The sequence below is a fragment of the Phaseolus vulgaris genome, chromosome 6, assembly GCF_051622355.1.
Source record: "Phaseolus vulgaris cultivar YP4 chromosome 6, ASM5162235v1, whole genome shotgun sequence".
Taxonomy (NCBI): Eukaryota; Viridiplantae; Streptophyta; class Magnoliopsida; order Fabales; family Fabaceae; genus Phaseolus; species Phaseolus vulgaris.
This window is the reverse complement of record NC_143503.1, coordinates 20,722,629-20,748,544: the sequence shown is the minus strand read 5'-3', so window position 1 is coordinate 20,748,544 and position 25,916 is coordinate 20,722,629. Positions and strand designations below refer to the sequence as shown.

The following is a 25,916-nucleotide window of genomic DNA, read 5'->3' as shown; positions in this document are numbered from 1 at the left end:
CTTCCTTAATTTCATCCTCATTAATTACATCTGTCAACATCTAATTGTCCTTTACGCACATGTTAGGGAACTCTCTATATTATCCAATCTAATATTACTATTTTTCTGCTTTTGCCAACATCTCTGTAAATTTCTCAAAGATTTCTTGCTTAACCTTACGAGACTCCTCGCACCATTCACTCCCAATGTATGTCCCTTTGAACATATTTAACATTCTTCTCCATTTTGTGGTCCTATGCATTGTTTTTGTATTCAGACTTTCTCTAATCATTTTATCCATACCTTTTCTAATGCCTCATGAACTCCTCACATCACCCTTCACATATTTACTCTTACAATCATAATATCCTTTCCCATATCTCGATAACAATGTCTTATTATTCAATCATTAAAATATGAAAGAATAAAAAATAATCAGACTGAAATTAATTTTTTTGTCATACACTTTAGAGGTGTTCAACCATTACACAAGAACCAATAGTACAACCATCATGCTTCCAAATGAACATAGACTGAAATTAAAAATATTAGTTTCTAAAAATATATTTTATCCTAACTTTTAATAAAAAAAAATTTATCAATAAAAAATTAATAAATTTAAAGGGGAGTGTTCCAACCTTATTCAAAACCCACCAATTCAACCATGCATACAAATCATACAGCAGAATTAAGAATTAAAATTCTGCAAACTCAAGCATACCAAAAAGTGCATAGCATTTAGTTGGTTACAAATAAAACAAAGCCTACTTCTAACTGCATAAATACCTATTCCACATTCCATACCATACCAAGGTGAAAGGATTAAAAACAAATCTTTCCAGCTTTTGTGGTCCTTCCTTCCTTAGCTGCCTAGTGAACGTAGATCTTCCCTCCAACGAGATATCATGCCTCCTCGTTCTGTTCCTATATTGTCCTGCAGGTTGTCAAATAGTTCCTAACTTTTAATAAAAAAAGACAGTTTTTAAGTTGTCGAAGTTTACTACTTGAGCGATTTAGCACATCATAGCTTTTATATAAAAAATTGTCCAAGTTTACCATAATTGACAAGATCATGAGAGAAGATCTTATTTGTTTCTGAATTTATATTATTACCATATTATCATATCTAATATTCCATTTCATAGCAAACAAATACATTTTTAGAAAATAAAAATAAATTTAAATTCAAGTGCGTGTGTTGAAAGATGACTTGGTTTCTAATTAAGGCACAAAGTTAAGTTCCTCTATTGTGCTTTGCCAAAACAAAAGAGAAGCATTTCCCCAAAAGAAAGACTATAAATAAAGAGCAAAGCAAAAGAAGCAAAGAAGGGAACTTCACATGTAGTTTCTTCATATCCCAGTTAATAGCTAACTACATAAAGATAGAGAATGAAACGGAGGAGTATATTGGAAGAGCAGAAACCTTCAACTTTTGTCTCCTTAGTGATGATGGAAGATCTACATCAGAACCACTCCAATTCTGAGCTGTAACAAAAGAGAAAAGGAAGAAAGAATAATCTGTCAGCAAAAGCAAATTAAAGAGAAACTACCTCTTTTGTGTACTGCTGATGAATCCTTCTTTAAGAAAAAGACATAACTTGCTGAACTTTTTACCACAGCGTGAAGAACGTTTGCATGTGGTTCATGGGTGTTAAATATGTTAATTAACTACTATACATGTACTTGTTTCTTCATTTTGAATTTCATAATTATTAAGGTGAACACTAAGTGAAGGAAAGCAAAAAAAAAAAAAAAAGTGATATCACCCATGCATGGTGTTCTATTTAAAACGATGAAAGATGATAAAGAAAGATATGTGGCGTGGAGAGAGAAGAAGAAAGGGAAATGGTTAACCCTATCCCATATTTTGCAAGGAACATTTGGGGGAAATGGAACATTCAGGGTGTTATCCTTGTGAGTCTGAGCATGCAGATAATTCTGATCTTCGCAGCTCCTTTCAGAAAACGCTCCAGAAATACATTGTTGGTTTCGTTGCTTTGGTTCACCTACCTTGTTGCAGATGTGACTGCGGACTTCTGTGTTGGCCTCATCTCCAACAAATATGGTGATAAAGACACCGCAGTTTCCACTATCGATGACTACTTGCGTGCGTTCTGGACACCCTTTCTGCTGCTGCACTTGGGAGGCCCTGACACCATTACTGCTTTTTCTCTCGAGGACAATGAACTTTGGCTCAGGCACATGCTTGGACTCATAGTGCAGGTAAACCTAATCTTCTTATATTTCTTATCTCACTCTACATTAACTACTACAAATCAAACATTTAAACAAATTTATAGTTTATGATTTTGAATTAGAAGTAGTGTAAATGTTGAATACAAGGTTTAGTATTAAACCAAAAATTATATAGTTGATGGTAGCAAATGTTTCTTCTTAACAATGTAGCTTAGTTTTTTTAGTTACACAATTAGATTTTAACTTCATTCGTATAACCAATAAATTGTATTAAGGTGTTACAACTTAATTACTCATTTCGATAATTTTTTAAAATTGTATTGATTTTAATAATTAACCTATAAAATTATCTAATTTAATATAAAAAAAGTCAAAGGAAAGAGTGAAAATTTAAGTCATAGAACGTATGCTACTACGTTTTCTTACATGTTACATATGTATTAAGTAAAAAATATAATATATAAAAAATCATAATTGTCAAACAATCAGTAAAAAAACAACATAATACATTTCATGTTAACATAGAAATAAATTTTATTTTATGGAAGAGATGATGCTTCTGAAATTAACTGATAAATAATTTATTCGTCAACTTAAAAAAAAAATATGAGAGGATGTGTCCAAATTATGAAGGTGAGAAAACCATAGTAAAAGAAGTTTGGTCTGGCTTTCAAAGAATAAATTTAGCCTCTCTCTCTTCCTTCTCATGAAAAGAGAAGTAGTGTGTTCGAAGTATTATAGTATGACAAAAAATAATATTTTTATTTTAATCTTTTTCCTCTTTTCTTAGTTAACTTCAAACTTCACATGATAAATATTTAGTACTTACTTGTATTAAATTTTTATGTTTTATCATAATCACAATACAAATATTTTGACTAGATTTAAAAAACTTATATTTGATGTGTTTTGAAGATGAATTTAAATTTCACAGTATTATATAATTCAAGCTCAAATATTGGATACTGATAAGACTGAACTCAAATAAATCACATTAATTACTATAAAATTAATAAAAATAAAAATGGTTTTGAAATCCACTTCCCCTTTCATGAAAACATGAAAAAGGATATTGATTAGAGATGATATGATATTTATTGATTTACTTTGAGTAGATATTTATCTTACCTTCATATTGACAGGTATGCCTAACGGGTTACGTGTTCCTCTTGACACTTCCTGACAACACGTTATGGATCCCCACAGCCCTAGTTTTCATGGCAGGGCTCATCAAATTTGCAGAAAGAACACGTTCTCTTCAACTTGCAAGTCTTGGCAACTTTCGACAATCTATGGTTCATGATCCTGATCCAGGTCCCAATTATGCAAAGCTCATGGACGAACTCAAATCTAGAAGGGAAGCAGGACTTCCAGCAGAAATAGTAACCATGCCAGAAATCTCAAATCAATTTCTGGACGTTGAGTCAGAACAAAGTGATGCCAAACCAGATAATCAAACCCCCGACACAGCTTCTAAGAACGAAATTGATGACCATTCCAAACAATCTCAAGAGAAACAAACATCCAATAGTGTCAAATCACAACCAGACACTCCCAAGAGTAAGGCATCTAAAGGCTTAAGCTCAGGAACATCAACAAAATAGTAATTTTTAGATTAATTATGTTTTCACTTCATGAAATTTTCCTTTTTGTTTTTCCAAAACTTGAATAAATCATATGAGAAATATTTTATAATTTTATTTATAAAAAAGTAATTTCAATTTAGGCAGAAACTAATTTTATTTTTCTTAGAAGTGTTTATAAAAAAGCCCAGGCAAGTGGTTTATTTTGATCCTTTTATTAAAAAAACACTCAACAGAAAGTGGACTCAAATATTATAACCTTGTCACTTAATAAAAAACCAGTTTCAAACTTTGTTTTAGGTGTCCGTGGTGAAGAGAAAAATTCTTCAACAACACCTAAGGGCGATGACGTAGAAGACCTATTGGATTTGGAAGTAATTAAGGGTGCTTATGACTACTTCAACACATTCAAAGGGCTCGTTGTTGACATGATCTTCAGCTTCCAGGAGCGCAGTAATAGTCGCAATTATTTGCTTGGTCGAACAGCAGTGGATGCTTTGAGAGTGATAGAGGTTGAACTCAACTTCATCTACCAAGCTTTCTACACCAAGACAACCATCATAAAGAGCTGGTTAGGGATTTCCTTTCGATTTCTGTCCATTTCTTCAGTCGTTGCAGCTTTGGTTGTTTTTATTTATGAGCGAAAGAGGGGTTGCGAACCCTTTGATGTTAAAATCACATACATTTTGTTGTATGGTGCTGTAGCCTTGGAAGTCCTGTCGATTGTCATGTTCATTTTCTCTGACTACTCATTTGCATTAATTTACTCTCGCAACTCTCAGAAAATCAGTGATTCTGATAGTGGCACTAGAACTGGCATGGTAACATCCATACTAAACACCATCTTCACATGGGTCCTCAAGCTTAAGAGACCCAAATGGACAGATCACAAGGTTAAGAAGCCAGAATGGTTTAACAATAAGCATTATAGGGTGTTGGAAAGATTCGTACTGTTTCGTAGATGGTCTGAAACCATCTCGGCATTCAACTTGATATCATATTGCTTACACAAGAAGAAAAAATGGTTGGATTGGGTGATCGACAAAATTGGAGCCAAAGAGTTTGTGGAACAATGGATATATGAGAAGAAGATGCCGATGCTTCAGATGCTTTGGATTTTTATCTTTACCGAGTTGAAAAGAAAAGCTGGGGATGCAGATGATGTTGAAACTATTCAAAGAATATGCACCTCTAGAGGTGAGTGGGTTATCCAGGAAGGTGATCTATCACGGAAAGATCTGAACAAGTTGATGCGTTATGTGGAACGCAACGAAGTCACCTTTGATGAGTGCCTAATTCTGTGGCACATTGCCACTGACCTCTTGTTCTATGAAGAGGAAGATGGGAATCAAGAAACCGAAGAGGGGCAAAACGAAAATGATGGTGAGAAGCAAAAAAAGAAAGAGGAGCAAAACGAAAATGATGGTGAGAAGCAAAAAAAGAAAGAGGGGCAAACCGAAAATGATGATGAGAAGAAAAAGAATGAAAATGAGGTTCAAGATCTCGAGCAAGGAAAACATGATGATGGTGAAGGTGGTCATATTGAACTGCAGCATTTTAGTAAGCTTTTGTCAGATTACATGTTGTACCTTTTGATCATGCAACCTACCATGATGTCTGCTGTTAGCGGAATTGGGCAGAAAAGGTTTCAAGACACGTGTAAAGAGGCCACAAACTTCTTTAGCAAGAGGAAAAGTATTGCTGCTGGAGAAAAAATAATGAACGAACAGCTTAATAAGAGAAAAAACAATGGGAGCCCCACATCGAATTCTTTTATCTCTCTGGTGGGAGAAAAAACAAAGGACTTGTGGGAGAAGCTTAAAAAGGTAATAATTTGAAATGTTCTACTCCATATACAGTTAACTTTTCCAACTAATTTAACACAACACTTAAAAACAAAAACTCTAACCTATCATCACCCTTCCTAGATTTCATCTATTTAGTATTCTTAGGATGAGAGAAAAACATATATTTGGAACTGCTTTTTAAAAATTTCAATCATGTTATATCATTCATTGTATTTATATATATTTTTGTTTTATATCTCCTAATTTTCTTGTGCCTAGGTATTAAGGGGCACTCGGTGTTTTGGAATATTTTTCAAAGAAAAAGAAGAGGGTGATTATTCACAGAGTAAACTCAAGGAGGCATGCAGGCAACTAAGAGATGTGTGTGTTGATTATGAACCCTCTGCTGTGAAGGGAGATAGGAGCAAATCTTTGCTATTCGATGCCTGTAAACTGGCCGCTGTTATAAACGGTTTAGGTTTAAATGAGACAAAGAAATGGAAACTGATAGCACAAGTATGGGTGGAATTATTATCATATGCAGCAGCTAATTGCATACCCATCACTCATGTCCAACAACTTAGTAAAGGTGGAGAATTCCTTTCCCTTGTTTGGCTATTGATGACTCATTTAGGTCTAGCCAAGCAGTTTCAAATCAAGGAAGGCCATGCAAGGGCAAAATTGGTTGTAAGTGAAGAATATGAGGAAAAAAAGGAGCAAAAGGAGCAAAAAAAATAACTTCACTCTAACTTGTTTCTTCTTTTTTCTTAATGAAGACTAGAAGATGAAGCCCTTGTTTATTTTCTTTGTGTATGTCATATCAAACGGTTATGTTTTTTTTAATTACATAGTATTTTTGATAAATAAATAAAAGTTCACAATAGAAGGATGATATTAACTACAAGTAGGTATGTACAGCTTTCGTGCAAAATGTTCAACTAACACCAATGAATTCTGAGCTCTCACAACATTATATTACTATCAATTCTTCCTGTGGTGGCTATTTTCAATTTGGAAGAGGAAATCATGGTTGTAGAGGAGGACATTCTGGTCGTAACTCCATTCAATGTCAAGTGTGCAACATATATGACCACAGTGCCTCCTTCTGCTATCACCAGTTTGATCCAAATTTTAGTACACAACCATGCAATTTTTATCAGCAATCTAATTCTGCACAGTTTTATAATTCATATCAACCTCAGTCTCAGCCATGGCCTTCCCCATCTTTCACACAACATCAATTTTATAACATTGTTGTTCCTGTTCCATCACCACAAGCCTATTCTACCTTTGCTCAGATTCCTGCTCAAATCTCATAACTGGTTTACACCTACTTAAGGAGAAGAACATGTTTTGCTTGTGAATGGATGCATCCTTTTCATCTAGTTATAATCCTTCTTATTTATCCGAATACACATTGTTGAAATGGGTCTCACTCTTCTCTTACAAGCATTTCTTCCTCTGAAATTTTGGGATCATGCTTTTCATGTTGTTTATCTTATCAGTAGAGTACCATCCTCTACATTGCCAGACTCCGTTCCTTATTCTACTACTTTTCGTGAAGATCCTAATTACAGTTTTCTCAAAATCATTGGATGTGACAAAGGATACAAGTGCCTTGATTCAAATGGAAAACTCTTTATCTGAAAAGATATCTTGTTTGATGAAAATAATTTTCCTTTTGTCACCAATACAAAACCCTCCCCACTATATACCTGCCTCACATTCTCCCACAATTCCTCTTGGGATTCTTCTATCTGTTGTTGAAGACTCTTCCCCATTCAGCATGCTATTTCTGAATCACCTATTAATTTTCTTTCAATGTTTAGGAAATGAAAGAAAAGAGAGTGAAAAATTAAGTTGTATAAAGTAAGTAGATTAGAGTAAAAAAATTGTGAATGATATCATTGATGTGAGTGAATATAATAAAAATTCTGTCATTTATTAATTGACCAAAATATCATTCTCATCTAATTGGGAAGAATTTAAATTAAAATAAAAAATGTTTAAAAATATATATATATATATATATATATATATATATATATATATGTTTATACATATATTATAGAATTGGGTTGAAATAAAGAATAATATTTATAATTCTATATATATATGTAATTAATTATTGTTGTTTAAAGTTTATAATTAAAGAGAAATTGTACATTTAAATATTTTCAACTAATATTCTTAGGTAAAAGCACAGGAATAAACATATTTTTCGAGGGGTGATCGATCCTTCGGAAGTGTTCACTTTGACCTAATTAAAGGCTTGGTCTTGGGTAACTTCTAAAACTGTTTTTGCTAGTTTTACTTAGTCTGAGTGGTGCATTGATCCTAAGGCTTGTATGTTTTCAATAAAGTGAGCTTTTATAAGAGTTACTCCTTCGGTTGGGTTGTTTGTTGTTCTAAGCTTCTATTGTTCTTTTTGCCCCTTGTTGTGGTTACAAAGAGATTGTATTGGGTTTGGTTTTGAGTTTGTACGGGTTAGATTTGAATTTGTACGGGTTAGTCTTGAAAGTGTACAGACTGTACGGGTTTTTAGTGGTAGATTTGTTTGTCTCTTTCTATTTGTTGGTTTGGGAGACCAGAGAAATTGTCTCTTATTTTTTAGGTATGTATAAGGGTTGAACCATCCCTTAAGTGGTTCCTGTTATTCAACTTAGGTAAAAGAACTGATATTGGTAATCATAACGCATATTGATAGAAAAATAAATAACAAACATGCAATAATCTAAAGTAGTTAAAACATTGGTAGCTAATTAGATATTAATTTAAAAATTGATTTATAAATTTTATTAATAATAAAAACTATTCTAGATACCAATAATTTTTTTTGTCTTTGAAATAATATATAATAACTTAGTCAATATAGTAACTAATTATTTTTGTCTTTAAAATTGATTTCTATTGAATGATTGTTTTGTAGAGATAAATTACATATTTCACATCCTCATACTTAATTTAAAAAATTAAATAGTAGTTGTATATAAATATGGGAATTTGTGTGAGATTTGAATTTATTTATGATCCCCATGATCCCTATGATTACAAATTCAACATGTAAAAAAAAATTGTTAATATGAGATAGCTTGAACTCATGCAACACATGATACACCAAGCACCAAAAGCCCACTCTAAAGATATATTAAAGGATATGAATACTAAGTTATAGAAGAAACATAATATTAATTATGTCTTTTCTAGTTCTTATTGTTTCCCTTTGTAGAGAGGTGTATAACTTTTATTTTGTCTTTTCTGATTTTAGTCTTTATTGACTGACTTTTTGTTTTCCATTCTCTTTCTTTAGCTATACCTAAAATGAGTGTACTGCTTATATATATTTAGACCATTTGCTTTGATTTCAAGAGAAGAATAGAAGAGATATTCCTTCTCATGTCTTTTGCCTTCCTGTTGTCTCTTTTCTTCATCTTTATTCTATTTTATAATATGGTATCAGAGTCATATAGAGTCTATCCTATCGAGAGTTTGTTGGGCTTATCAGGTCACCCACTATCAGACCACTATTGGACCATCCATAATATATAGTCTCATTAGTCTTATATTTTATTTTGAATACCCATTTGCAACCTATGATAGCTTTGTCCTTAGGTAGAAGAGCAGTCTCCATAGTTTGATTTGACTCTAAAGCATATATCTCACATTGTATAACTTTACTTTTCTCTAACAGTCATGTTTCACAGCTTCAGAATAAGTGTTTGACTACACATGTGAAGAAAGAGACTTAAAAAAAGATGTTTAAGAAGACGATAAATTTTTATAAGACAAAAGATAATTCAAAGATATTTAACTCTTGAAGATGTATTGGAAACATTAAGATTACAATGATAATCCTTTAGGTACTTAGGTGGCCTTTTTATTCTTGTACTCATTCAGACATAATGATTTTTTTTTTTTTTATCAACAATAGATGAATGAATTAAAGGGGACACTTCAAGAGTGTCTCAACCCTTATACAAAGTTCATCTTACACTCCAAAAAAGTTAACAAGCACAAAGGCCTAGGCTCCTTTGGCACTTGCCTTAACAAATTAGAAACATAAGCTATAGAAAGCTCCTACACAACAGATGGAATAAATATGCACTAAAATATTAGGCCAAAAACTTAAACAGCCAATGGAATACAAACAACTACTAGACATAAATACACCAGTGCCTAGGCTCCTTAAATTTGCATAATTATGTACCAAAACTGCAACATTTAAGCATCATCTATGCAACAAAAAAAGCAAAAACCGAACACAGGTTTCTTTTAAACCAGACTGTGGCTGCAGGAGAAAAACAAATACCTCTGTTGTAAGGACCAAGAAAAATAGTCTTAGAGTAGAAATGGTACAATTAAAATGGCACCTGAATATTTTATTATTAAAGTGAAAAGGCTATATAAATAGAAATTTAGTTATTCAGGTTTCATTTTAAAAAGAACCATCATCTCTCTAAAAACTCCTTTTTCCTTTCCTCTGCCTTCTCTCTAAACCCTAAACCCTAGGTTAGAATATTTGAATGTGAGTGTGACGTGGTCACTAATTCCAAATTTTGTTGCAAGATTTCTTGTTTTGAGTAGATTGTAGTTTGATTGAAATTGAAAGTGTTGTGATTGAGAATTGGTTGTTTGATTTAAATGGTTTTAGAATTAGAAATCATAAATATGTATAGATGGACATAATAGCTCAATGATTCAATGAGAGTGATTGTATCATGCTGAACAGAAACTGCCAATGTAATGTGTAGATTTATAATTTATGAATCAAATGAGATGTAGATTTATAATCTGATAGGTATATTAAGTTATGCAAAAAAATTCTGCATATTTCGCTCAAGCTAAAAATTTTGGGTGCTCTTTGGTTGAGTTTAGCTCAAGCTAGCGAATTCTAGCTCAAGCTAAAAATTCTGGGTGCTCTCGGGTTGAATTTAGCTCAAGCTAGCAAATTCTAGCTCAAGCTAGACTCTCTATAAAAATAAAAATAAATTTGAAATTTGTTTTTAAAAGGTTGGTTTATATATTTGTTTTGGAAATTCTAAAATTTTGTATGATTTGATTCTTTGATGTTGGATTTTTGTGAGGTTCGCAGTGAATGGGATTTGAAGCTAGGTTTCTTCGGCAACCAAAGAAAATTTAACCACTACACCAAACAAATTCTTTAGTTTTATTATGATTTTTATTATACTTATTATTATTAATAATATTAACAATACTAACAATAATAATAATACTAACAATAATAATAATACTAACAATATTAATAATACTAACAATAATAATAATAATACTAACAATATTAATAATACTAACAATATTAACATATGAATCACATTTAATTTATCTACAATCTACTTGAATCTAAACATAATTTATTATATTATCTATTAGTATGAATCACATTTAATATGTGTCATACTCATAGTCATCATATTACCTATTACATTAAAATCAACTATCATATTAATTATTATTTTACGATCCTATTGACTTAATTAAGTTCATTATAGGTAGTTGGTTTTACTTGTGTGTTATAGTAAAGAATATTGTCAACAAACAATATTATATTTTAACATAGAATGATGACTTTTACATTAACTATTAATTAAATCTCTAATACAGAATACTAGTTAGCATATCATTATAGTTTAAACTATATTAATTATTCCATAAATCTATGTAAAAAGTTGTTACTAAATAACCTTATCTACTAATATATAAATCATAATGACAAAGTGATTAAATAATTTATAATTTAAAATATTTTAAAAATTATACATTATATCAATTTTAATCTATGTAAGTAAATATTTGAAAATAAGATTTTTTTTTATCGATAAAGAATAAAAAAAATTAAAGGAAACATTTTAAGGATATTTCAATCCTTATACAAGAATCTCAAATCAGAAAAGAAGTGTAAGATACAAATACCTATATAGCCATCTAACAAAAACTTCACAACTACCTATAATAACCTATATTTGAAAATAAGATATCAAATAATTTTATATTAATATATATATATATAATATGGAAGTAAATTTAAATTTAACCATGAGTTTTAAAAAATTAATGATTAAATAAAAAAATATATTAATCAATATATATGTATTTATAGTATTAAAGTTATATTAATATTATATAATTTCTTCCTTTTTCTCTCTATCTATCTATATCCGGATAAAAGTAATATTACTCAAGTCAAATAAAACTACTATACACACATAATAAATATCTAAATGTATATTTATATCAAAATTAATATTAATAATATGAATATAATATTGATAATATGAATATTAATACTAATAATATTAATAATAATAATATTAATAATATTAATAATAATAATATTAATAATATTAATAATAATAATATTAATAATAATATTAATTATAATATTAATAATATGAATAATATTAATAAATATTAATAATATGAATATAATGTTAATAATAATATTAATTATAATATTAATAATATAAATATAATATTAATAATATGAATATAATTTATTTTATTATTATTATTATTAATTATATTAATATGTATAAATTATATTAATATGTATAAGTATAATAAAAATGATAATATGACCAAAGAACTTGTTTGGTCTAGTGGTCAATGCTTCCTCCTGATCAATGGAAAGAAGTTTGCTTGTTGCTTGCAATATTATTGCTATTCTGAGGTGTGGCTAGAAGTGACATATTATTGATCAATTCAATATGATTGAGAGATAGGAAAGAAAACAAGAAATAGCAAGTTTAGTTACAATAGTCATGAACCTACTACACAGAATCGATTGATATCTTTTTCTGAACTTTTCTACACTCTGACTTGGAACACACCAGACATATATACTTGGTTTGAATCATATATATAAACAATTAGTTGTGTGAACTAAATTTCCCTTCAAATAAACATTTTATGAAATGGTGCTTTCTCCATCATTAATTAATCTTCCATTCAAAGGAATGATTCGAGTCTTGTTTACCTCTGCATACTTCAGTGAAGGAAACAACTCTCCCAAGTTTTTAAGATCATCCATTTGAAGTTTCCTTAGGTATTTGAGACGCAAAATCTCCACCTTACAACTTATTGTACTACCTTTTTCTTTTTCTAAACTTGTGAGTTTTCCTCCTACTATGTATAGTCTCTTCAATCCAGGAGGTAGAGTGTTAAGCTTCAACCATTTTGGAGTTTTCAAAGAAGGAAAGGCTTCAAGGTTTAACTTTTCCAAAGATTGTGGGAGAGAGATATCAATATCTTGGTATTTGGTGTTAGATGACACACCCCATGATATTTTGAGACATTTAACTAACAAGCCTTCGAGGCTTTCAAACTCTTTATCTTGGATCACAGCCTCACTTCCAATGTGTATGCTCAATCGTTTCAACTTTTTAAAGTTTACAAGATCTGATACTCTAGGTGTCTTGTCGGAATTGCCCACTACAAATCCTTTGAGTACTTGGAGTTCAGTGAGCTTCTCAATCCCTTTTGGCATCCTCTCCAACAAGTAGCACTGGGACACATCCAAGTGTGTGAGCTTTCTCAATGAAGTAATTTCATTAGGTAAGGTTTCCAGATTGTGACAAGCCTTGAGGTCAAGAATTTGTAGGCTAACAAGTTGAGCAATTGAGGGTGGCAATTCTGATATTCTTGATATACCACGAAGGCTTAAATATTTCAGATGCTTTTGAGCCTTCAAATCTGTCATGAATTCTGTACTAGCAACTTCAATGTGATGTGAAGGAGATTCTTGCCAACGACCAAGCTGAAGCACCACCAACTTTTTCATTTTAGCCATCCATCGAGGTTCAATAGTAAGATAATTAGCACCAAGATTGAAAACACTTTTACAATGGTCGGATTTCGAATCAAACTCACCACCTATTTGAACTTTTTCTTGGTCAAGTACTAAGCAAGCATGACCAGTACCATTGTGATGGGAAGGGGTTATTATTTGTGAATAAAATCCAAAGGGTTGTTTATTTTCTCCCAGAACAGATGATACCAACATGTGGCGGATCCAAGGACTAATTTTAAATTTACTCACAACGGGACACTTGACCATACCATATGCTACAATCAGATTAGAATTCAGAAGCTTGTCAAAAACATACTCACCTTCTTCTTCAGCTGTTTTCTCTGTTGACTCTTTTACAAACCCCTCTCCAATCCACCAGTAAATTATATGTCTTTTCATTATAACAACATTCTCAGGGAAAATTGAGAGAGACAAACAACAAACTTTTGAATGAGAATCAAGGACATCATAACTGGCTTGGAACCTTTTCAAGACTAGCTCCACGTCATTATGGTCTTGGCTCAAAGATAGTATGGGGTAATGCAGTTCTTTGGATGTTTTTCCTTTTCCTGATGACTCATCAGCTTTTGTTTTAGTTTGACTAAAACCAAGCTTTTCAGTTGATTTCTTGATCTCTTTACTAATGGCGTCCACCACTTTACCCACCATCTTCTCCTTATAAACTTCACGATTCTCACTTGAGATGTTTTTGTTGGTGTTTTTTATCAGATTTTCCTCATCTCTTAACACGTGTGGGAGTTCATTTGTGTTCAATCTTACTAAATTTGCCTTCTTGTTGTCTATGTCAGACTTCAAACTCTCCACCTTTTCATCAACTAATACATCTTTTTCCACACTCTCCTTGTCTTGTGTCTCTTGGTTTGGAGACGACTTATCAAAATCTACAAGCACAAATTACAAAATATAGGTATCAAATGAATACGATTTGATGTATGCTCATACTTTCAAACTATGGACTGAAAAATGAAAGTTTTGTTGAATAAACTTTAAATGTAATTTATGGATTTTAAAATTAGAAGTTACTAGAAAATAGTAGAATGAAAGTTTGGAAAATAGTAGAATGAAAGTTTGGAAAATAGTAGAATGAAAGTTTGGATATGTGAAGGGTCAAAAGTTGTGAGTGGGCTCTCTCAGTTGTAACATGCACCTAAGAAAAAAATACAATAAAGGGAAATAAGAAGAAGAAAAGTGTTTCTTTAGAGAAAATCCAAGTGTGAGTGGTTGTCTGCTTTTCAATTTGGTATCAAGAGCCAATGACGAATGTGACGGGTCAAATACCGCTACCATGATTAACGAAGGCAACCAAATATGATAATTCAAGCATTCAAATGAAAGCCCTTCTAGATTCTCAAGATGCATGGGAGGTGGTCAAAGAAGGTTTCGAAGAACCAACAGATACCACGCGTTATACGGAGGCTCAAACCAAGGCGTTGAAAGAGATACGATCAAAGGATAAAGCGACATTATACATGTTATTCCGAGTGGTTGATGAATCGGGCTTTGAGAAGATTGTTAGTGCAACTACTTCAAAATAAGCGTTGGACATCTTAAAAAAGGTGCAAAGGAGTCGACCGAGTCAAGCAAGTGCATCTACAAACTCTTTGTGGCGAGTTGGAGAGCATGAAGATGATATAGTCGGAAAGTGTATCTGACTACATCACGCGAGTACAGACTGTGGTGAATCAACTCAACCGAAATGGTGAAACGTTGACTGATGCACGAGTTGTGGACAATATTTTGAGAACATTAACTGACAATTTTGAGAGCATTGTGTGTGGGATAGAAGAGTCAAAGAACCTAGCGACGCTCACAGTCGATGAGCTTGCCGGTTCTCTCAAGGCACACAAACAACGGAAGAAGAAGAAGGAGGAGGAAACACTCAAGCAAAAACTTCAAACCAAGGCATCAATCAAAAATGAAAAGGTACTCTATCATCAAAATTCTCGAAGTAGAGGGCGTGGTCGTGGAAGTCGTGGAAACGGTCGTGGTGGTAAAGGCAATAGTCATGAAGGGTATTATAAGGAGAAGGAACAGTCGAGCCAATCAAATTGGCATGGAAGAGGACGTGGTCGAGGAAGAGGCGGCCGATCAAATTACTCCAACGTCGAGTGCTACAAATGTCACAAATATGGTAACTATGCGAAGGATTGCAACTCCGACAAATGTTATAATTGTGTTAAAGTGGGGCATTTTGCAAAAGGTTGTTGATTCGATATAAAGATAGAAAAGACAACCAACCTAGCCTTAGAAGATGAAATGAATGAAGGTGTTCTCTTGATGGCTCAAGATGAAGTCAACATTAATAGTGACACTATGTGGTATCTCTACTCGGGAGAAAGCAACCATATGTGCGGTCACGAGTACCTATTCAAAGAGATGCAAAAGATTGAAGATGGACATGTGTCATTTGGAGATGCATCAAAGGTGGAGGTCAAAGGCCGAGGTACGGTTTGCTATTTACAAAAAGATGGCTTAATTGGGTCACTCGAAGATGTTCATTACATACCAGACCTCAAAACCAACATTTTGAGTATGGGGCAACTCACGGAGAAAGGTTACTCGATACTTTTAAAAGATCGGCTACTACACTTGAAGAACAAGCAAGGACGTTTGGTTGCTCGAATCGAGATGGCAAGAAATTGGATGTACAAACTGAATTTAAGAAGCATATGAGAAAAATGTTTGCAAGTCAACATTGAAGATAAGGCATCGTTATGGCATCTTCGTTTTGGTCACCTACATCATGGTGGTCTAAAAGAGTTAGCGGAGAAGAATATGGTGCACGGGCTACCCAACATGGACTACGAGCGGAAATTTTGTGAAGAATGTGTGCTCAGCAAGCATGTGAGAACCTCGTTTCCAAATAAGGCTCAATATTGAGCTAAGCAACCTCTCGAATGGATTCATACAGACATATGTGGACCAATTACTCCAGAATCCTTCAATGGTAAAAGGTATTTCATTACTTTTATTGATGATTTCTCACAAAAAACTTGGGTTTATTTTCTAAAGGAAAAATCTGAGGCATTCGAGGTGTTCAAAAAGGTCAAGGTGATGGTGGAGAAGGCAACTGATAGACATATCAAAGTTGTACGATCCGATAGAGGTGGCGAGTATACTTCGACAACTTTCATGGAGTATTGCAAGGAGCAAGGCATAAGGCGATTTCTAACCGCACCATACACTCTGCAACAAAATGGTGTGGCCGAGAGGAAGAACCGGACCATTCTCGACATGGTTCGATCAATACTTAAGAGCAAAAAAATGTCAAAGGAATTTTGGGCGGAAGTTATGCAATGCGCCATCTATGTGCATACCGATGTCCACATGTGAAGTTAGATGATCAAACACCACAAGAGGCATGGAGTGGACAAAAGCTGATAGTTTGTCATCTCAAAGTGTTTGGTAGTGTGGCTTATGCACACGTACTAGATCAACGAAGCTTGAAGACAAAAGCAAAAGGTATATTTTTATTGGGTATGATGAAAAGACAAAAGGATACAAGCTCCTTGACCCGATAAGCAAGAAGGTGATGGTGAGTCGTGATGTGCGAATAAATGAAGCAAGCAAGTGGGATTGGAACAATTCTTCAAAGGTTATGATTGAAGTTGGAGAATCATCAGTCGTTGCACCAACAAGTATAAATTTTGAAACTAGCGATGATGAAGATGAACCACGACAACCTAAAATGAGAAGTTTGCAAAATTTGTATGATTCGACAAATGAGGTACACCTTGTATGTCTTTTGGCAGATGTAAAAAATATCAGCTTTGAAAAGGCGGTGCGAGACAAGAAGTGGCAAATTGCCATGGATGAGGAGATTAAAGTGATTGACCACAACAACACATGGGAGTTAACAAAATTGCCAAAAGGAAGTCAGCTCATTGGTGTGATGTGGGTATTCAAGAAAAAAATGAATACTCAAGGCGATATAGAGAGGTACAAGGCGCGACTCATTGTGATTGGATACAAACAAAAGGAGGGAATCAACTACGATGAGGTGTTTGCTCCCGTTGTAAGAATGGAGACAATTCAGTTGCACATTTCCCAAGCGGCTCAATTTAAATGGTCGATATTTCAAATAGACGTCAAGTCGGCTTTCTTGAATGGTGTGCTTGAAGAAAAAGTCTACATCGAACAACCACCCGAGTACATGAAAATCGAAAAAGTGAAGAAGGTGCTAAAATTGAAGAAGGCACTTTACGGGTTGAAGCAAGCACCGCGGGCATGGAATACTCGTATTGATACATACTTCAAGGAGAATGGGTTCAGGCAATGTCCTTACAAGCATTCTCTTTACACAAAGAACAGTGAAGGTAACAAGATATTTGTTGCTCTTTATGTTGATGATCTCATTTTTATGGGTAACAATAACGAGATGATAGAAGAATTTAAGGGCACAAAGAGACGAGAATTTGATATGCCCGATTTGGGATTGATAAAGTTTTTCTTTGGTTTGGAGGTTAGACAAGAAAAGACAGGTATTTTTGTATCACAGGAGACATATGCAAAAGAGATTTTGAAGAAGTACAAGATGGAAAATTTCAACCTAGTATCAATACCAATGGAACCAAGTGCAAAACTCTCAAAGTTCGATGGAGGAGAACGTGTCTATGCAAGTAGATACCGAAGTTTGGTAGGAAGCCTTCGTTATCTCCCATGCACGAGGTCGGATCTTTCATTAAGTGTCGGCATCATAAGTCGATTCATGGAGGAATCTGTTTACTCACATTGGAAGGCGTTGAAGTGAGTCCTACGGTACATCCAAGGTACTATATCACTCGGATTGTTCTACTCGAAAGCAGAAGATTACAAGTTGGTGGGTTACTCTGACAACGATTGGTGTGGAGACATAGATGATCGAAAAAGTACATCGAGATATGTATTCTTTATGGGCAACACAACATTTTCTTGGCTTTCAAAGAAGCAACCGATGTGTGAAGCTGAATATGTGGCAGCATCTTAGTGTGTATGTTATGCGATATGGCTTAGAAACTTGTTGAGCAAGATGGAGCTAAAGCAACTAGGTGCAACCGTGATTCAAGTTGACAACAAATCATCAATTGAGTTGGCAACCCAGTGAACCATGAAAGAAGCAAACACATTGACGTTCATTTTCACATCTGTGAAAGGTCAAAAGTATTGAGTGGAATTTTAATTATGTTGTTAGTGGAGTTTTAAGGTCATAATGAAGATTTTTCTATAAGAGCTTCCTAAAGCCTATAAATAGGATGCTCTCTCAGTTGTAACATGCACCACGAAAAGAAATACAATAGAGAGAAATAAGAAGAAGAGTGTTTCTTCAGAAAAAATCCAAATGTGAGTGGTTGTCTGTTTTTCAAGTTTTTGTAATATCACTACAAGAAAATCATGAAATAGAAACCAATTTTAGAAACCAAAAATAATTAGTTGATATGGTAACTAAATTAGAGAACATTTTAGAAACTAAAAAAAACATTGGTTTCTAAATTAATTTCTATTATTGTTAAATAGTTTCTAAATTAGTATCTAATTAGCTATCAAAGTTTTAACTACCAATTATTTAGATTCTAAATTTGGTAGCAAAAATCTTAGTTGTTAATTAGATACCAATTTAGAAACTATTTAACAATAATAAAAATTAATTTAGAAACCAAAATTTTTTTTAGTCTATAAAATGGTTTCTAATTTAGTTACTATAACAACTAATTATTTTTTGTCTCTAAAATTGGTTTCTATTTCATGATTTTCTTGTAGTGTATGTTGTGTCGTGTTTGTAGTCATATTTTTCTGTAGTTTATCACCATGTCAAAATTATAAAGATTCTACAAATGCAATTACATTTCTGTGAAATTTCTTCTTGTGAAAATAATGAAGATAAAACTTGGAATCGCAACCATAACCTAAAACCATGGTGAGGTGATAATATATGATTATTACTATTTATGACATTGATGTTTATACAAATACCTTTAAGGTCTTGATCCTCCAACTGTCCTCTTGATATCTGGCTTGAACCTTCTGTCTCACTTTGGTTTTCATCTTCTGCAGGATTAACAATCTCAGCTAAACTTTTTTTGTCAAAGCTTTGAAGAAGATCTTCCAGGGTTCTTAACGTGTCACGCATTTCTTCATTTTCCTTCACTGGGGAAAACTTGGCCTTCATGTTGTCTAGTTCCAATTTCAAACTCTCCAACTTTTCATCAATGGCTACATATTTTTCTGGCTCTTGGTCTAAAGATGGTTTATCCTCACCTATGAGCACAAATAAAATATCATGAGATATATTTCATGACATAATAGATATAAAAGAAATGGATGTTTTTACCAGTGGTTTTCAAGTCTTGATCATCCCTTGATGTTTGGTCTGGTAGTTCTGAACTTTTCTTTTCACTTTGATTAGAATCCTCTATAGAATTTACAATATTATGCAAGCTTTTACCATTGAAGTTGCGAAGAAGATCTTCCATGACTCTTAATTTGTCCCTGAGTTCTTTGTCCTCCTTCACCGTGAAAGAAATTGCCTTCATTTTGTCTAGCTTAAACTTCAAACTCTCAAACTTCTCATCAATCCCTACATCATTTTCTACAATACTTTTCTTGTCTTGTGTCTCTTGGCTTGGAGGTGGCTTACCAATATCTGTTAGCACAAATAGAATGCAGATATCAATGTGATACGTGGAGAAATTTCTCTATAAATTCTTTTAGAAGAAAACTAAGAAAATAAAATAAGTTCTTTCATAGACTAAAATTAACACATAAGTACATTAATTAAAAATTACATTTCGAAGAAATTAATAAAAAAATAAATTTTGCAAAATAATTTATATATGATCTAATTTTAGTTTACAGAAAGTTTTTTTCTCTCTCTTAGAGGTGCTTAGGGAAATTTTTGTCCAAAATACATCGAATATATTTGTTAGAATTGTTTAAATATATTAACTTGTCATAATACCTTAACTTATTTTTTTAATACCTATTTATCACCTAGGTCTTGTATTTTCATTATTGTATATTTATGACTTAAAAGCTTTGTTGTTCTCTCCCGCAAACCATCATTGCTCATTATTGACCTCCATTTTTTCTCCTATGAGCACCTAGTCAAGTTTGCCTTGTTGAATAATTTAAAAAATTCTAAATTATCAGATAAACCAATGGAAGTTTTTTTTTATGTGAATCACACATGTCATTTAAGTAATAAAGTTAACAACTGTTGACATTATTATTTTAATAATTTTTTATATTATTTAATTACAAATTTAATCTTTTATCATATCACTACAACAAAATCATTAAATAAAAATTAATTTTAGAGACTAAAACAATTATTGATATCTAAATTAGTTTTTATTATTGAAAAAATAGTTTCTGAATTGGTATCTAATTAACTACCAAGATTTTAGCTACCAATTTTAGAATCTAATTAGTTATTAACTAAAGTTTTGACAATTAATTAGATACCAATTTAGAAACTATTTATCACTAATTTAGATACCAATAATATTGTTAGTCTCTAAAGTAGTATTTAGTTTAGCCTATGGATGGGAATGCGGGGCAAGCGATAAGGGTCGGTCCATAGCCCGCTACCAAAAAGCGCGGAGCGGACTCACTAATCTATCCCGTTGACTCGTTTAGGCCCGTCCCGCTGGTCCGCATAAATAAATAAATAAATATTTTACTTTTTCTTGTAAGAAAAAGAAAAATCATACTTCATTCACCCATTATTGCAAAAAATATTGAATTTAATGTACTAAAAAAAGGAATGTTTTATTTTAATCATTTAAAGGAGTTAGTATTAAGAGTGACATTTGATCTAGTTTTAAGTAAATTTTTATATTTAAAATGTGTTAATAAAAAAACTAATATAAAGAAGAGACTTCAATTGGATAGTTAAAAAGTTAGTCATCTTCATTAAAATATTTTGTAAGAAAACTTTGATAAGATACTCTTATACATTTACACATATATATATATATAGGAAAAATAAATCCAAAACCAAATTTTAACTATTTTTTTAATCAAGCCCTTCTAATAATCCTCATACTTTTATTTATATTTTATCTTAATTGAATGAATTGAAATAAAGATAAAATTTTAATTTTTCAATAGTAGAAATAATTTTTTAAAAATTTTAATTTTAAAAATATATATATTTTTCTTATACAAGCTGACACACGGGTTACCTCTTATGTGGGACAGACCAGTGAAATGAATCTGCACTCCTTACACGGGGCGAGCCAACCCATACCACATTTTGTGGGGCCTAATTTAGTCAATATAGTAACTAATTTTTATTTTAAATTAATTTCTATTTAATAATTTTATAGTAATTATTCTTAAACTCAAAAAATAAAAAAACTTATTTAACTCCTTATTATTATTAGACCCGACTTTACCTGAAGTGGTTAGTCACTTTATACAAGTTTCTTGTCTTGATCACTCGAATGTTTTCATTCACATTAATTGTATACCTTAAAAAGCTAAGGTAATGATTACTATATAAAGATAAAGAAAATACTCATATATGTTTAGGTATTTGATGCTAATTAGGCATGATATGATACAAATAGGTGTTTCACTATATTATGTTTTAATTGGAGAGAAATCGTATTGATAAAATTATAATTTTCTCATTAAATTTAGTTGCTAATTTATAATGATTTAATGAAAAATAAAATTTGTGCTTATTTGTAAAAATATATTTATATTTAGTGATCAAAACTAAATCGATCCTTTGTTGTGTTTTAGTAATTAAAATCAAATTTATTATTAATTTATATTGATTTAATAACTAAAATTAAGTCGAATTTTATTTTAATTACAATTTGTGACTAATTATTTCGATCGTTAAAATAGATCACTAAATTATTATTTTTAATGGATATCACTCATTTGTAAACTTATGCAAATAAAAAAATCTTTAAGAGTTAAATTTTATGAAATTCAACAAATAAAAAAAAACGATAACTACGAAACTACTCATATTAATTTTAATATTGTATTTCACTATAAAAGATAAAAAAAAGAAATTTTATTATCATTTTGATCAAGAGAAGTTGTTATTAAAAGAATTTTGAAAAAAAAAATTGTCAACTCATCTGCTTACAAATATTTAAATTCATTTTATATGTTACAAGTTTGATATATACTGCTTACAAATATTTAAGTTCGTTTTATATGTTTCAATTTTGATATATACAATTTATATACTCCAACTTATCAACTTAAGGTTTAAAATTGTTTAACTTGTTTAAATAAGTTAAGTTGTAAAAAATAATTTAACTTATTTTTGTAATACTTATTTATGACCTAGTAGAAGTCTCTTTAGATCTCTTTTTATGTGTATCTATAATGTACATACTCTTATAAATACACAAACCAAGTAAGAGATGGATGAACTAATCTCTTTAGCACTCTTTCTCATATTTTAATTCTCAATGATATATCATTTAATTGTTATTTCTACATGAGATGCTCTTGGTTTTAAAGATAACATACCTGTGACTTTAAACTCTTCATCAATGAAGTGTTGATGCATCTCCTCCTCCGTTGAGGTTTGGCTTGGTTGTTCTAATCTTTTTGTTTCATTTTCATTTGCCTCTTCTGCAAGCTTAGAGTTGAAGCACTGAAGCAAATTTTCCACTTCTCTTAACGTTTTTCGTAGCTCTTCGTTTTTCTTCACCGTCGAAAAATTGTCCTTCAAATGCTCTAACATGAACGTCAAATTCTCCAACTTTCCATCAATCGTTTCATCTTTTTCCTCACTCTTTTCTTTTGCCTCATCACTTGAAGATGGCTTATCACTCCCTATAAACCATATAAAATACATATATCAAATAATACATAGGAGTTTGATGCAGATAAAAAACAATAGGAGGTTGATACAATGTTAATCATACAATTAAAATCTTTACCTTGATAAAAATAACATTAACAATCCAATTTTTTTGAAATTTATGTTTAACTCACTTTAATAAAATCAATTTTTATGATAAATTTTATACTCACTTATATACTATGAAATGTTTTTATCCCTACATAAATGTGAGATCTCCAACCCATCTCTCTTACACAATGAGTTCCTTTAATTCGACTCCTACATAAGACTACATGTTATGGCTAATAAGGTCAACGACAAATTCTAATTATAATACACTCTAAGACTTTGTTTGGATTGAGGAGGGGATTTATGAGAAAGGGAGGGAGTGGATTTTTGAGGATTGGAGAGGATGTGTGGAGATATGTGAGGTTGTTTGGATGGAGGGATGATAGAGTGGATTTGTGAGGATAGTTTATTGTAAGTTTACAAAATTATCCTTCTTATGAAAAAATATTTAAATAATGAATTATGATATTTTTGTGTAGGTTTGAATTAATTAAATATTTTTAATATATAATATCCATAATTATTTATATTTTTAATTAAAAAATTAAAAAATATAATATAAAATATTTTGGTGTTTAATTGAAATAAATTTATTAAATACATTGAAAATAATATTAATTTGTTACTTTATATAACTATATATATTGTTGATATTATAATTTAATTTTATTATTTTATTATTTATAATTATATGTTGTTATTAATAGTATAATTAAATATTTTTAAAATTACAAATAATAAATAAATTTATGTAATATTTAATTTTATATATTAAAATAAAATGCATGCACAAGGATATTTTGGTAAAATGCAACAATCCTACTAAATCTCCAGAGATCTCTTCATTGTGAGAAGAATGAAAAAAAAAAATTCTCCACGCTCTCTCCCATCCTCTCCCCCATTCTTAAAATCATGGAAACAAACACAAAAAACACCCCCTCCTTCCTCCCACTTGAAAGCAAACACACTCTAAATGATTCTAATACTATATTAAAAAGTAAACTTTAAATTTAACTCAATTTTATAAAATTGATAAGATTATATATTATAAAAATTATATATTATAAAATTTCTTTATCCCTAATTCGTGGATAGTGCGATGTTTAACAACCACATTTACTTAAGATAAAATCAGTGTTAATTAGTGATTCAGATGATATATATATATATATATATATATATATATATATATATATATATATATATATATATATATATATATAAAGAAAAATTAGGAGCTTACCCTTTTGTGGATCAGTTTTTTTGGGTGGATGCAAAATTCGATGGGAAATCTCGAAGAACTTGTCTGTTCTGAAGTTGCGAAGAAGATCATCGACAATTTTTAACGTGTCAAGAAGTTCTTCTTCCTTACTTTTCACTGTTGTAAACAAATTTTGTATGGCTTTTAGATCAGACATTAAGTTTTCCAGCTTTTCAGAAATAAGAGGCCCTTCCTTGATCTGAACTGATGTCAACCGTCTCTGCAGTGATGGCACTGCTTTCATGCGGTTTGTTCTAATAGACATTTTTCCTCAATGAAGATAGATTGGTCACAAGTTTTGTTGCTTTATCAGAAATTGAAGACACCGTGAAACATATATATATATATATACCAAAGATTTGAATCAACTATGGCATTAGATTAAACATTGTACACAAGCAAGGAACCAAATTGCAAAAGTTCCACGTTATTCTTTATCCCTTAAATACTTTTCACTTTTCTAAATCCTTTCCTTTATCTTTACATTTTTTAATATTCTTTTCATATATCTCAAATTTTAAATTTAGGTTGGACATTGTTGTGATATAAACTATAATTAACTAATATTTAAATAGCATATATGTTGGTTAAATATATATAAAATGATATATATGAAGTCTCACTTTATTTTTCCACTAATTTTATGGAAATTTATAAATTTAAACTATTTTATGAGAAATTTCGATAAAATGGTGAAGAAACTGAAAAAGTATATCTTAGACACAAAGTCGTAAAAAGTTAAGATTAATCACAAAATTACTAGATTTTTTAATTGGTCTTGTAATCATTTTAATGATTTTAAATATTAATTATTTACGTATTGTTAAATACTTCATATCTATTTGCATGACTCCCAAATTTATTTGTATTATATATATATATATATATATATATATATAAAAGTTAATTATAAATAATTATTTTTTTTAATTTTAATCTTTAAAATTTATGTACATCTATTTTAACACTTTTAAAATACTTTCTAAAGTATTGCTGATAAAAAAAAAATACTTTCTAAAGTTCGGTCTCTATTTCAATACTATCCAATGTCATAAAGTAAATTAATTAAGTAATAATGATAAAAAATAAGATGCGAGATTGTAACGATGGGACACCGGACGACCAAGTCAAATGGCATTTACAATACAGCAAATACGTAATAAATAAAGAAGCAGTGGTAACTAGCATTGAATGAGTCAAAGACATACTTCAAGATACATGCTCATGATATCAGAAAGCCATTACACACGTTCTGAGGACCACAACACACGTATGAGTGAACTGATTACCTAACTCACACAAGTGGGGGCCCAAGTCAACCTATAGATAGGATTTCGAAAGGGGGGAAAGGTACGTTTTGCATATCCTAAAAGAACAAACCAAAAGACTAGCACTGACTTGAGCGTCGGAGTGCAAT

At 31.2% G+C, this 25,916-nt stretch overlaps 2 protein-coding genes across 3 annotated transcripts; one reads left to right on the top strand and one right to left on the bottom strand.

Annotated features, from left to right (window-relative positions):
- The first annotated feature begins 1,725 nt into the window (after window positions 1–1,725).
- Window positions 1,726–6,449, top strand: LOC137831169 (uncharacterized). 2 transcript variants are annotated; one of them, XM_090304120.1, is made up of 4 exons: window positions 1,726–2,202; window positions 3,318–3,735; window positions 4,041–5,584; window positions 5,825–6,449. In XM_090304120.1, exons 1-4 carry the CDS (start codon window positions 1,825–1,827, stop codon window positions 6,281–6,283), a joined length of 2,799 nt encoding a protein of 932 aa, XP_090160246.1. In that variant the 5' UTR covers window positions 1,726–1,824; the 3' UTR covers window positions 6,284–6,449. The 2 variants fall into 2 exon arrangements, with proteins under 2 accessions (XP_090160246.1, XP_068494843.2); XM_068638742.2 differs by having other exon boundaries at window positions 1,727–2,202; window positions 4,059–5,584.
- A 5,787-nt stretch (window positions 6,450–12,236) lies between these two features.
- On the bottom strand, window positions 12,237–24,823 carry LOC137831170 (uncharacterized). The gene is made up of 5 exons (XM_068638743.2): window positions 24,482–24,823; window positions 22,851–23,159; window positions 19,681–19,992; window positions 19,323–19,607; window positions 12,237–14,254 (listed from the first exon to the last, which is right to left on the bottom strand). Exons 1-5 carry the CDS (start codon window positions 24,762–24,764, stop codon window positions 12,471–12,473), a joined length of 2,973 nt encoding a protein of 990 aa, XP_068494844.2. The 5' UTR covers window positions 24,765–24,823; the 3' UTR covers window positions 12,237–12,470.
- Between the last annotated feature and the right edge of the window lie 1,093 nt (window positions 24,824–25,916).

Excerpts from the sequence above, each read along its gene's own strand:
- LOC137831169 (XM_090304120.1), top strand. The coding sequence starts at position 1,825 with ATGGTTAACCCTATCCCATATTTTGCAAGGAACATTTGGGGGAAATGG. Across the intron at positions 3,736-4,040 it reads ACAACCAGACACTCCCAAGA|TTTCAAACTTTGTTTTAGGT; the intron begins GTAAGGCATCTA and ends ATAAAAAACCAG. Across the intron at positions 5,585-5,824 it reads TGTGGGAGAAGCTTAAAAAG|GTATTAAGGGGCACTCGGTG; the intron begins GTAATAATTTGA and ends TCTTGTGCCTAG.
- LOC137831170 (XM_068638743.2), bottom strand. The coding sequence starts at position 24,764 with ATGTCTATTAGAACAAACCGCATGAAAGCAGTGCCATCACTGCAGAGA. Across the intron at positions 23,160-24,481 it reads AAAAACTGATCCACAAAAGG|GGAGTGATAAGCCATCTTCA; the intron begins GTAAGCTCCTAA and ends TATGGTTTATAG. Across the intron at positions 14,255-19,322 it reads GGAGGATCAAGACCTTAAAG|ATTTTGATAAGTCGTCTCCA; the intron begins GTATTTGTATAA and ends TTGTGCTTGTAG.